This window comes from Galeopterus variegatus, unplaced genomic scaffold (assembly GCF_000696425.1).
Source record: "Galeopterus variegatus unplaced genomic scaffold, G_variegatus-3.0.2 Scaffold6692, whole genome shotgun sequence".
Classification (NCBI taxonomy): Eukaryota; Metazoa; Chordata; class Mammalia; order Dermoptera; family Cynocephalidae; genus Galeopterus; species Galeopterus variegatus.
In genome coordinates, this window is record NW_007732803.1 from 75,242 (window position 1) to 89,548 (window position 14,307).

The following is a 14,307-nucleotide window of genomic DNA, read 5'->3' on the forward strand; positions in this document are numbered from 1 at the left end:
CGAGGGTTCGGATCCCACATACAGACCGGTTCCCGCTCACTGGCTGAGCGAGGCACGGGGGCAGCACCGAGGGTTGCGGTCCCGTTGCCGGTCCCCAGTCTGGTGCAGGGGCAACACTGAGGGTTGCGATCTGTTGCCGGACATGAAAAAAGACAAAAAGGAAAAAAAAAATGGAATCATAGCTCTAGGAATGAATAAGATGTGGGTATTGGCCAAAATGTCCTGTGTACTTGCTGTAGGTCTCCATTGAGCCTCCAAAACTGAGGCCATTAGGTGAGCATCCCAGAATTTAAGATCTTGGCCATGTCTCTACCTATCCAAAGATGGATCAGCAGTTATTCACTCTCCGTCTGAAGACCTACATGGAAACCTATCACCTATGCAATCTAATCCAAGCGTCTCAGCCTGTAATTCCATGCCTGCCTTCTGTCAGTTCTTCCCTTATAAGCCAACCTGCCTGTCACCCCCTCACAAACCATTTATTAGTTTTTGGCACAGCATCTTTTTGCTTCTGATTAGTTTCAAAATAGCATCTTTGCTTAGCTATATCCCACACCGGAAGGGCCATCAATTTTTGTCTCCACTAGCATTGCCCACCACAAACTTTTTTTTTTTTTTTGTCTTTTTCCGTGTCCGGCAACGGATCGCAACCCTCAGTGTTGCCCCTGCACCAGACTGGGGACCGGCAACGGGACCGCAACCCTCGGTGCTGCCCCCGTGCCTCGCTCAGCCGGTGAGCGGGAACCGGTCTGTATGTGGGATCCGAACCCTCGGGCGGGAGCACCGCCGCGCTTCCCAAGCGGCGCACTTAACCAGTGCGCCACCGGGCCGGCCCCACACCACAAACTTTTAAAGCTTTTTGAAAATTCACTTTCTCCTGGAAGTTTTTTGAAGTCATGTTCCCATACACGCACCTTCTGATCTTTCTTTCTTCCTCATTTTTGCTGTTTATATACCCAGCTTAAGCTTCTAAAGTTCTTTGGTTGACCGAAGTAGAATCTTATTAGTTAAATGTCTGGTTAAATGAAGGTCAATCACAATGTTTTTTCTTTTGTTGACCTTTTCCTCTGTAAAATATATATCTATCAACTCATATGCCTTAAAATTATCGCTAATGGGGCCGGCCTGGTGGCGCACTGCTACAGTGCGCCGCTTGGGAGCGCGGCGACGCTCCCGCCGAGGGTTCGGATCCCACATACAGACCGGCTGCTCATTGGCTGAGCGAGGTACGGGCGCGACACTGAGGGTTGCAATCCGTTGCCGGTCAAGACAAAAAGGAAAAAAAAATTATCACTAATGGGTAATTTATGAGCACGCAACACACAATTGCCCCTGACCTCCACGGAGACCCCAAGCTCTTCTCACACCCCTCCTCCACAATTTTCACTCTGACTCCTCCTTGGGACTGTAAGCTTCATACATAACAATACAGAAACCATGTCTGTATTGTTCAGCACTGTGTCCAGAATGCCCGACACTGGAATACTTGTAGAATGAATGAGTAGCAGTCTGGTTGATTTGACCTGACAACATGACCTAGAATCCTTTGCAGGGACTATGTTTGACCCAAAAATTCATTCTTGAATCAATCACAAGGCTCCGATTGGACAACTCTGAGCCACTTGCCCACCATCAAGTTTGAATTGAACATCACATGAGTAGGAAACCACCTTCTTTCTTTTCTCAGGATGCTTATGCACAAGGCATGCTTCCTAGATTCCTCCACCTCACTAGTCAAAATTAACAGGCATGCATGGTGACAGAACCATGGTGATAACAGAAGTCAAATGGAGTTGATCTTTTCCAGGAATTGCTGGTACTATTGGGTGTTGGGGGCGGGGGGGGGGGGATACATTGATGTGAGAGCCAGAGAAAATGGAGGGGAGATAAGAAAATATGACCAAGGTTGGAGAACTGGCCCTGGATTCTCCTTACACCATTAGCACAGGAAGTGGGCAAGAAGCAACAAACTCATTATCTATGTGACTGTCCCTCATTATCTGTGTGAACTATCCCTCATTGTCTGTGTAAGTGGGGTGCCTTGTGTGCCTCATTTTCCTAAGAAGTGATGTGCTAAGAAGTGATGCCATGTGTAACAGCTGGGAGTCCTAGACGACAGGGGGGGAATTTCTAGTCTCTAGTCTTTGTCTTAATTCAGTTGATGCTTAGAGTGTGTACCAAGAGGTGATTCCCATTTATGCTTATTATGAGCAACCATTTGACTTTACAACCCTAAGGGGAAATACCCTAAAAGGCCACAAAATGGGAATATTACCACGTAGAGGAATATGTGACCTTCTGAGTGTGTGTGTGTCATGTATATTTGACCCTCTTTGAGATAAGTGTCTTCTCGGTGTTTTGTTTTCTTTGTGAAACTGTCAGTCTCTTTGTGTCTGTATATCATCTTCCATGTTTAGGTCTTTCTACTAGCTTTTATCATTTCTCTTCCCCTTCATTTAGTCTCTCTTTTTCTTCATATTACTCCCCAAATAAATAATTTGGAAGCATATTATAATAAATTATAATTTCAAGTAAAATTTTATATTTTCTTTTTTAATAGAACTATTAATTTCTTCTTTTAAAATTCTAAAAGCAGAAGAGTGTTCTCTCTGGGGAGAATACCTAAATCATTTTTTAACTTATATTGCTTTTTTGTGGGTCAATGATTATCAATTTAAAGATTGCCTATTATTGCTCTTAAGGGTGAAAGGGTTTTCACCTCCATCTTCCCTGTTATGTGAATTAAAGGCAGAGTATTGTGCAGAAGATAAAGTGCTTACATGCATAACTTGCAAGTCAGCATGCCAAAAGAAATATTAAAGATGTTTAAAGAGATGACTTAGAGATATGACTTAGTAAACAAATAATTAATTATTAATGGATAAGGTACAAATTTTGACTAGAAAATATTTCACGCTCATGTGATTTTATTTACATACCTGTTGTGAGGATGAAGCTCTACAATACAATTCAGGTTAGGATTTGAAGTAAGGGAGAAAATTAAAAAGACATGACTTGAGATGGGCCTTGAAGGATAGATAGGCTTTGTGGATATGGAGAAGGATCTATTCCTTGGAGGGAACGTCATATGCAACGGCAAATACACACAACAACATAGATGAATCACAAAAAGATCATGTGAGTGAAAGAATCCAGACTAAAAAAGAGTACATATTGTGTGATTCCATTTCTGTGACACTCTATCTCTAGTGCTAGAGAGAAAGCAGATCAGGGGTGACCTAGGGCAGCAAGTGGGGTGGAGATTGACTTGAAAGGGGCACCAAGGGACCTTTTGGGGTGATGGTAGTGGTAGTTACACAGACGTTTACACTTGCCAAAACTCAGAGTTATACACTTAAAAAGGGGTGCACTCTGTCCTATATGAATTATACATCAATAAAGTTGATTAAGAATAAGAAATAACCAAAAGTCCCATGAGAAAGTACAGGATGAGGAGGAAATCAGGATGAGGATGTCATTCAGTTCCGACCATTTTTCCAATTACAGCTACTTGCATTGCCACAAGCCTTACACGTGTCTCCACACCTCACTTTTAAAATACGTCCATCTTCTCAATCTAGTTTACACTTGTTAACCTGCTGTCAACAGAGATAGACAACCTAATAGACTGTCTAATTCAACTCTTGCACATAGATAAACACAGTAGGTCCCACCTTATCCGCGGGTTCACTTTTTACAGTTTCAGTTACCTGCAGTCAATGTCAGTCCAAAAATATTAAATGGAAAATTCCATAAATAAACAACTCGTAAGTTTTAAATTGTGTGCTGCTGTGAGTAGTGTAGTGGAATCTCGCCCCAACCCCCTCCATCCTGCCCAGGACATGAACCATCCCTTTGTCCAGTGTATCCACACTGTGTATGCTGCCTGCCCATTAGACAGTAGCAGAGAGACACCACCTTCACATAACTTTTATTACAGTATATTGTTATAATTGTTCTATGCTATGATTAGTTATTGTTGTTAATCTCTTACTGTGCCTAATTTATAAGTTAAACTTCATCATAGGTAAATAGAATTAAAAGATAACATGAATCTTTCCATGAACTTTTTTGAAGTACCCTCATATATATAGGAAAAAATATAGTATGTATAGGGTTTGGAATAGGATCCACTGGGGGTCTTGGACTATATCCCTCTCCATAAGGGGGACTATTGTAGTATAGTGTAATGGTTAAAAGATTGGGCTCTCAAGCCAGACTGAGATGACTTAAATTTCAATTGCCACTTACTAGCTTTGTAACCTTGACAGTCACTTATGCTTGTGTCTTAATTTCCTAACCTGAGAAATGGAGATAATGAAACTTATCTCATAAGTTTATTATGAAGATAACAGCAGTTAATATGCATAGAGTACTTAAGATAGTGCCTATACATAATGTGTTTAGTAAATATTAGTCTTGAGTATTATTCTTTTGTAGATGAGGAAAGTAAGACCCAGAGAGGCCACAATTTTCCCAAAGGCATTTATCTATCCAGTAAGAAAGCCCACGTCTGCTCCAAGTGATCTGTTCCCTGATGAGGTCAATTAACTCTAAAAGTACCATGTGTCCAGTTTGTCCCTCTAGGCACAGGCTTTCTAGCTCCTGATAGGCTGCCAGGTCAGCCGATGGTGTCCTAGTAAGGACATTGGTCCATAGCCTTGAACCCTCAGTATTCACCAGAGGAAATGAGTCTTCCCAACATCCCGGTTCGTACACAGACCCAAAGAGAAAGCATAGTGTGTAAATAATTGGGAATGAACACAACTGACCAAGTTGGAATAATATATCAAGTGTCTTTATGTCCATCTCGAAAATTATGGTATCTCTTGTCCCTAAAACAGTGCCTGCTTTACCCATAGCAGTTCTCAATAAATACCTATTGAATAAACAAGTAAAGGAAGAGAATGGGACAAAGGTAAGTACTGAGAGGACAGAGGTTTAAGTGGATGACAGTAAGACAGTAAGTGGTTACAGGCATAGACACGGGAGAAGGTGAACAGTCTCAGAGAAGTGGCCAGAAAACTTTCATACAATAAAACCATAGTAATTCCAACTACATAAATCTGGGCTGAAACTTACTTCTCCATTATCAATGAAGTAATTGACAGGGGAGAGAACAACACTTTGGTAAGGATTTTAAGAGCATAAAGATCCAGAAACTATTAAATTTTAAATTATGTATCTTTATTTTTTTTTAACTGATGTAGGTTCCCTGAGATTATCAGGAACATTATTAGCCTAATTTGTACTAATGAATATGCCTAAAAGAAAAAAGAAACTATTTATTTTTAAAAATCTACTTTGACCTTTATTTGTTTGTTTTCGTTTGTTTGAGAATAAAATTTAGATCTTTATATCTTCAATCTGAATCACCCTGATTCAGCCCAATTGCACTGTCTAGAATCAACTCCAGTACAATGCTATCTAGATAAAATGAGAATGGACATCCCTGTCTTGTTCATGATCTTAAGGGGAAAGCATCCAGTCTCTCACCAAGTGTGAAGTGAACACTTATAGATGCCCTTTCTAGGGTTGAGGAAGATTCCTTTTTTCCCATATTATTAAGAATTTTTATCAGAAATGGAGGTTGGATGTTATCTATGCTTTTTCTGTATCTATTGAGATGATCATATGGTTTCTCTTTCATAGTATGTTAATGTAGTTGAATGTTAAACCTACCTTGCATTCCTGAGATAAACCCTACTTGGTCACAAGTATTTTCCTTTTTCTATATGGCTGGACTTTATTTACTAAAATTTGGTTAAGAAACTTGCTTGTATATTCATGGGGAATATTGGTCTATAGTTTTATTTTCTTATAATACCTTTGTCTGGTTTTGGCATCTGAGTAAGCTATCCTCAGAATGAGTTAGGCAGTATTGCCTTCTTTTCAATGTTTTGGAAGAGTTTGTATAGAACTGGTATTACTTCTTCCTTAAATGTTGAATGGAATTTGTCAGTGAAACCACCTTAAGTTGGTTTCTTTGTGGAAAAATTTTGAACTGCAAATCCAATTTCTTTAATAGAGTGCTATTCTAGTTATCTATGAGTCAGCTTTCATAGTTTGTGTCTTTCAAAAACTTTGTCCACATTATGTAAGTTGTCAAATGAATTGGCATACATTTGTTTATAACATTGCTCATGTAATATTCTCAGACTATCCTTATAATGTATGCAGGACCTGTAGTGATGTCACTTCTCTCATTTCTCATATCATATGCATCTTCTCCCTTTTTTCCTGGTCAGTCTGGCTAGAGAGCCATCAATTTTATTAATCTTCCCAAAAAACCAGCTTTTGGTATAATGTATGCAGGACCTGTAGTGATGTCACTTCTCTCATTTCTCATATCATATGCATCTTCTCCCTTTTTTTCTGGTCAGTCTGGCTAGAGAGCCATCAATTTTATTAATCTTCCCAAAAAACCAGCTTTTGGTTTTAGGGATTTTTTCTATTATTTTTGTTTTCTGTTTCTCTGATTTCTATTGTGATCTTCATTATTTCCTGTCTTCTGCTTTATTTGAGTTTAATTTGCTCTTATTTTTCTAGTTTCTTAACTTAGAAACTGAGGCCATTAATTTGAGTCCTTTCTTCTCTTTTAATGTAGGCATTTAGTGCTATAAATTTCCCTCTAAATATTGTATTAGCTGCTTCCCACAAATTTTGATATGCTGGGTTTTTATTGTGATGTAGTTTTAAAAAACCTTCTGACTTTCTTTTTTATTTCTTCTTTAACTCTATGTTATTTAGAAGTGTGTTAATTGGTTTCCAAGTATCTGGAGATTTTCCAAATATCTTTGTGTTATTGATTTCTAATTTAATTCCATTGGAGTCAAAGAACATACTTTGTTTGATTTGATTTTTAAATTTATTAAAACTTGCCTTATAACCGAGAGTATGATTTATCTTGGTAAATATTCTGTGTGCTGATGAAAAGAATGTGTATTCTGCTGTTGTTGGGATGGGTGTTGTATAAGTGCTAATAAGGTCAAATTGGTTGATAGTGTTGTCCAAGTATTTCATACCTTTATTGATTTTCTGTCTACTTGTTATTTCAACTAATACAGGTAACATGTTGATCTTATTTTTCTCATTTATCGTCAGACTGATAAAAGCTCATCATGGGTACCACTTGTCTACCTAGTAGTGCTGGACACTTACAATAATGTCTGTAACATTAAACCAAGCACTCAACAAACATAGTTTGAGTAGCCACTAAAATTCAAGCCCTCTACAAATAACTAGGGATACAAGACTGATAAAAGCTCATCATGGGTACCACTTGTCTACCTAGTAGTGCTGGACACTTACAATAATGTCTGTAACATTAAACCAAGCATTCAACAAACATAGTTTGAGTAGCCACTAAAATTCAAGCCCTCTACAAATAACTAGGGATACAAAAAGCAAAAAGACTATGCCTGTTTTAGAGGAGCTTTGTCTAATAAATTGTAGGTATAGAATTTCTAGCCACAAAGATTCTGGGGTGTTTTCTTTTCTGGATATGACGTTTGCATTGCTACTTGTCTACATCTTCCTATCCTTATCTCCCTGCCCCATCTGAAGCTAGACTTGCCGTGTCTCATTAGTCAACTCTCAACAGCAAGTATCCTAGCAGTTACCTTGTTCTCAAAGTCTCTGCCTGCTGCTGAACGTCAGCTCCACCAATGAAGTCATATTTAAATCCTTTTATACCTTCTTCTTTTGTAAACAGCTTAATTGAGATATAATTCACATACCATACAATTCACTCATTTAAAGTGTACAATTCAATGGTTTTTAGTATATTCAAAGAGTTGTCCAACCATAACCACAATCGACTGTGGAACATTTTCACCACATCCAAAAGAAAACTTGTACCCTTCAACTACCGCTCCCTAGGCCCCCCATCCCTAAATAACCTCTAATCTACTTTCTGTCTCTATATATTTGGACATTTTTGGACATTTCATACAAATGGAATCATAAAATATACGGTCTTTTGTGACTGGCTTCTTCCACTTAGCATAATATTTTCAAGGTTCATTGATCTTATAGCATGTATCAGTACTTCATTCCGCTTTATGGCCAAATAGTATCCCATTGTATGGATATACCACATTTTATTTATTCATTCATTCATCCACTTCATGGACTTTTGGGTTATTTCCACTTTGGGTTATTATGAATAATGTTACTGTGAACATTTTTGTATAAGTTTTTGTGTGGACATATTTTCCTTTCTCTTGGGTATATACATAAGCGGAATTGTTGGGTTGAATGGTAACTTTATGTTTAATTTTTTGAGAAACTCTCAGATTTTTTTCTTTTTTCCAGAGTGGTTGCATTATTTTTCATCCCCACTAGCAGTGTATTGAGGATTTCTATTTCTCTAAATTTTTATCAACACGTGTTATTATCTGGTCCCATATTGTTCTGATGCGAAATCTAGCCTCTCCTTGCTTTGGTTACTCTTTACCGATCTACTGTATTTCCCCTTGTTCTCTAGCACATACACAATTTTTGAGAAATTGGTCTCTTTACTGCCCCATAAAATGTCATGTTTATTTCTAATGTGATATCTTTGCCCGTGCTGTTCCTACTGTTTGTACTGCCTTCCTTCCCCCCATCCTTTGCTAGTCCAAGTCCCTATCATGCCTCAAGCCTGCATTGACTATTTCAGCCTTTTTAATCTCCATTTTCTCTGCATTTCTCTGTACTTAATGTTGATATCCCATATGTTAGCCCTTAACTGTATTTTATCTTGCAGTTTGCTGTTTTATCCAATATTTATGTCTCATTTTTTATCATCCTAATCTTTATGTAAACTCCATAAGAACTGGATGACCATTTCTTATATATCTATAGCCCAGTTCGGCAGACAAAGTGGATATTCTATAAATATTTGCTAGTTGATTGATTTCAACAGTACACAAATCTTATATTTATAATGAGTTTTTTAATGTACACTTGGAAACTTTGAGAGAAAGAATTTTGGTTGGTTCCTTCTTCCTTCAAGTTAACATTACGGTGGGAAATCTCCAGCCCATGCCAACAGCAATGCAGAAGGCTCGTAGCCAGTGATGTTTTTTGAGTTATCTATCTAGTCCTTCCCGTGTGAAAGATTACAGTCTACGTTATGAAATGATCTTGTTCCTGCTCCCCACCCCACATCTACCTCCAGATACCCAGAGAGGTCATTGCAGAGAACTAGTGGACAGAAAAAAAGGGAGAAGCAGCTGCTGCCTGGCATGTTAAGAACCAAGGAATTGAAACCTGAAAAGGAGGAAGAAAATTTATGCAACTACTCTAGCTTTACTACTATCTATATATATGCATTTTTACGTATTCTTCAAATAACAGTGATGCTTTCTAAAGAGGTACTTAATAAGGAAATATCACTGACCTCTGGCAATATTTGCCATGGAACTCTAAGCAATCTATACTAGAAGCAGGACGGTATAGCTGAAAGGCCCCTGGTTAAATCCCAACTCCGGCACTCACTAGCTGTATAACTTTGACAAGTTTCTTGACCATTGCATGCCTCAGTTTTATCATCTGTAAAGTGAAGATGATAATAGCTCCTATCCGTAGAGTTGTTGTGAGGATTAAGTGAGATAGTGTGTGAGAAACAGCATAGTACCTGCCACATGAGAAATGTAGATGAGACATAATGCTCTTCCTCTCCACTCTTCTCACCTTCTTTTACACACGTCAGAGCAAAGACAGAGTTAGCATGGCATGTGGCAAGGATGATGGAAACTGTATGATTAGGATAAAACATTTGCACTAACAAGTAAATCATAGGTACATGAGTCCAAAGTATGGAGGGCTTTGGAAGTTACCTGGAGAAATTTGAAGCATATTTTATCTGAGCCATGGTAGGGCCCCAGCAGGAAGTGGGAGGGGCACGATCATGGCATGGAGAAAGACTGGCCATGTCAGAAAGGTCCCAGAGTGGGTGGGAGGGATGAGGTTCCTAGTGCTGAAGGAGGGGGTCAGCATCAAAAGGCGGAAGGGCCACACCTTCGTCCAGGTAAGGAAGGGTGTGTCAGCAGGGCTGTGGTGGGGTAGAGACAAAGGTGTGTGCATGACTCTGTGTAGGAGGAGGTCAGGTCATCCCAAGAGCAGAAGGAAAAGGGGAATTGGAGGTCTAGGAAAGGAGCACGTCTGGGACGCTTCCTCTCTGCAGACTGCTTTAAAACGACTCAGTGAAAAGTAAGACAAAAATAAGGGCAACGACCATCAGGGAACACTTGGGACAACATGGTGGCACAAATCTCTAGTAGAATTCATTCTCCATCTTTTTTGAGAATGTCTTAGCAACTCTAGTTGCAGAACCAGGAAGCAGGGAGTGAGGGGTCCCCCTCCCCCATAGGCCTGGGACAAAAGCCAGGGCAGCCAGGGCCTGCCAAGGTAGCAGTGAGGACACTAAAGAGGTAGATGGTAAATAGCAGGTCAGGTGAGACACCCAAGGTGGTGTGCCTATGAGCACACGGGGTCTGCATGTCCCAGAGCTGCTTATGAGCAAATTCAGTTGACTCCTTTTGACTATTTAATTTCCTTACTGTAAACAAATATTTATTTAAAAATAAAGTCAATACAGATATAAATTGTTAAGAAACAGTGTCATCCCTAGAGTGGAGTGGAACAGGAAAGATGCTCCAGGGCTCAGGCAACATTGGCTCGGTTTGTCACCCGCATCAGATTAACGTGGATAACAGGTGCTGGGCCTGGGCCTCAGAAAGGCCTGGGAAGGCCGTCATCTTTTAGATGGACTTGACCCAAACTTATCCCCAGCGTCAGATTAGATGGTGGTGTTAGGTACTTTAAAAATAATGATAAAAGAGAGAGGTGCCTCTAAATGTATTCCTGGGGCCACCAAACCACAGAACAGAGAGAAGTCACTCCTAGAACTTGGAGAGACCCTGCAGACTCTCTGACCCAGCCCTCTCATCACACGGGTGAGGAAATGGCTCAGAGAGGGACAGTGATAGAGTGGAAGTGAGCGCCCCCGCACTGACAGGCTGGGCCCTGTCTTACTCTCACCTGGTGCCCCAGTGACACGGGAAGTTCCCACGTGAAAGATAAGCTGCCAAGTACCAACTCTCTCCTCCTGATCCAGGTCACAGGCACAGCAGGAAGCAGAGCCAGGACAAGATGCTTAAGTTTTCTGTGACTCAGTTTCCCATCAATAAAATGGGGGTAATCATATTATTTCTTGTGAGGATTAGATTAGATAATAAGGGCTGGTCAGCTGGCTCATTTGGTTAGAACATGGTGTTGATAACACCAACACCAATGTCGAGTGTTCAGATCCCTGTACCAGCCAGCCACCAAAAAAACAAAAAAGATTAGATAATGAATATAAAACACTTAGGATCATGTCTCAAAGATAGTAAAATGACTCATATCTAAAATTTTAAAAATAACTGTTAGTAATGTATGTGTCTGGCTCATTTGGTTAGAACATGGTGTTGATAACACCAACACCAAGGTCGAGTGTTCAGATCCCTGTACCAGCCAGCCACCAAAAAAACAAAAAAAGATTAGATAATGAATATAAAACACTTAGGATCATGTATCAAAGATAGTAAAATGACTCATATCTAAAATTTTAAAAATAACTGTTAGTAATGTATGTGTTAGTAATTATTATCATTACTTTTTGTGCAAAGGCTTTGTGACCCATAAAACCCATAAAAATTCAAGGATTCGCCATGACTGACAACAGCGATGGCAAAGGCCCCGCCCACAGCCTCATTTCTTTCTTCCTTCCACCCCACTCTCTGTGGTTTTGGGCAGCAAGACACTTCCACAGATGCAGGACCACAGGGAAAGCAGGTGCAGATAATCAGAGCACTCAGTCATCCCTACTCTCCTTCCCCAATGCCCATCTCAGAAGATGCCAAGAATGGGCTCTGGCTTACAAACCCTGCCCCTTCTGGGGCACCACAAGGTGAGGGTGCACCTGCAGAAGCTTTGGCTTGGCTGGTGGCCAGGTGAGATATATCCCGTTCCCTTTCCCATTTTCAGGAAAGTGTTTCCTACCTCACTTACCATTTGAGTAATAAGTAAAGCCCACGGCTTACCAGCGCTGCTGCTAACACATGCAAGTGTCTTGGGGTAAATTAGAAAAAGGTGTCACTTCCTCAAGTCATGTTCCTTCCACTCTGTTGGAACCAGATAGTTTACCTCCCTTGTGCGGTGCACCACCTACATAACTGGTTACATGGGGCAGCCCTGTGGCTCATACTCATTCCTCTCTGCTCCTCTTTAGGTCCTGAAGCACCTACGGCACCTAAACTTTACCAACAATATGGGAGAGCAGGTGACTTTCGATGAGTGCGGTGACCTGGTGGGGAACTATTCCATCATCAACTGGCACCTCTCTCCAGAGGATGGCTCCATTGTGTTTAAGGAAGTCGGGTATTACAATGTCTATGCCAAGAAGGGAGAAAGACTCTTCATCAACGAGGAGAAAATTCTATGGAGTGGGTTCTCCAGAGAGGTACGTGCTGTTCCGAACACAAGATGCCTTCACTGTAGGCAGGAAACTCTGCTGGGCTTTGGGAGGGCCTTGGGCTTCTCCCCTGGACTTCCAATATGGTGAGCCCACTTCCTTCAGCTCATTAACCTCTGCACTTGCAGGGCTCCCTGTGAAATCCATGAGTGCTTAGTGTACAGCGGAGAATCCTCAAAACCTGCACCCCATGCCTTCTTATTATACTGAAACAATTTTACTTTTTACAAATATGACATCCTGCCTGGTAATCAAATTTCCTTTGCTAAAACTTTCTTCATCCAGAGCAAAACATAAACATCACTCAAGTCAGTTGCTCTCAGCTGAGACCTAAGGGATATGTCCTACCTACTGTGGGTGGGGAGACAAGTTTGAGAGTGGAGGCGGCTGCTTTTTGAGTTGTCACAATGACCAGAAAGTATAGCAGTTGGGGTCCAGGGATGATAAATGTCCAGAATATGTGGGACAGTCTTGCATAACAAAGAATTGACCCCTACCCTAATTGCTGGTAGCAACCATGGAGACACACTCACCTCCAAAACAGAGCTGGATGTTTCAGACTGAGTCATTAGGTGTTATCACCATTGTCCAGGGCCTGGACGATTCATACAGAGGTCGTTTCCTGTTGTCCAAATAGCCCAGGGCTGACCTATAAACCCAAGGGACAGTTCCTTCTACTATGGGATACCTGTAACAAAGAGGAGGATGCTTGTGACCACAGTCAGGGGCCTCTTCCCTGAGCATCACTGTACCTAGAGCCTGATTCCAAAAGCCCTTCACTCAGTGAATATGCACTTAAGGAAAAGACACACAATATGCTGAAATAATGATTGTGTCCTAGAATGTAATAGGCTGCTGAGGACCCAGCTCCTCTCTAAGGACGTGGAGCCTGAACAGGGCATCTTCTTTAACTCTCCCTGGAAACCTGGATGAGACCCACCACATTTCTCTTTGCGTTTACCTCTCTGTTACCACCTTTGAGCATCTTGGACCACTTTTTATAACATAACCAAAGATTCAATTTCATCTTTTTATCAACCTTTTAAAGGTTGCTGGATTTCTGATGAGATGCTACAATTTCACTGTTTCCCATTATGTAGGATGGGTCCCCCATGATGAAGTCTCCTATAGATAGTGAGTCTCATCTGCACTGTTTGAGTCTTTATTAGCTTCTACCTCAGAGGGTGGATTCTCACTTTTAAACATGTCCTGACCTTCTCCAGACAGAGAATTTGGAGTTCCATAGATTACACTTCTCTGTCCACTAAATTATACGCCTTGTCTAAATTATCACGTTTCAACTGACTAGAGTCTAAACTGATCAGCTATAATATCACCTGTTCACCCCTATTGGGTCATCCAGATATCTTTCGTCCCCATTAATACACATAATTGGCTATCTCTAATTGGTGTAATTCTCATCCCTGCTCCTGTATGGAAATTATTTCCAGCACAGTTCTCTAAAATCCTAATGTCCCCTACCTGGCTATGCACATCATGGGCTTAAATACAGGGAATCCTCACAAGTTCAGTCATTTACATTCCTGTAATAGTTGACAGAGTTACAAATTAAATTACTTTTTCCACTGAAATTTTACTTCAGATCTAGCATACAACGGGCACTCAACAAATCTTACGGTCTAGTCCACTTTCTTTTCTGTGTACCATCTATAGATAGATAGATAGATAGATAGAGAGAGAGAGAGAGAGAGAGATAGAGAGATAGAGAGATAGATAGAGAGATAGATAGATAGATAGATAGAGATTTTTTTGGTGGCTTGCCAGTACAGGGAACTGAACCATTG

The 14,307-nt window shown here is 40.6% G+C and overlaps 1 protein-coding gene across 1 annotated transcript in view; it reads left to right on the top strand.

Annotated features, from left to right (window-relative positions):
- CASR (calcium-sensing receptor) overlaps window positions 1-14,307 on the top strand; it is a gene marked incomplete at its 3' end in the record, with an annotated part of 35,942 nt that overhangs the window by 12,566 nt on the left and 9,069 nt on the right. The window contains exon 4 of the mRNA XM_008591142.1: window positions 12,260-12,490. Coding sequence (XP_008589364.1) covers window positions 12,260-12,490 — 231 coding nt within the window. The remainder of the gene's footprint in view (window positions 1-12,259; window positions 12,491-14,307) is intronic.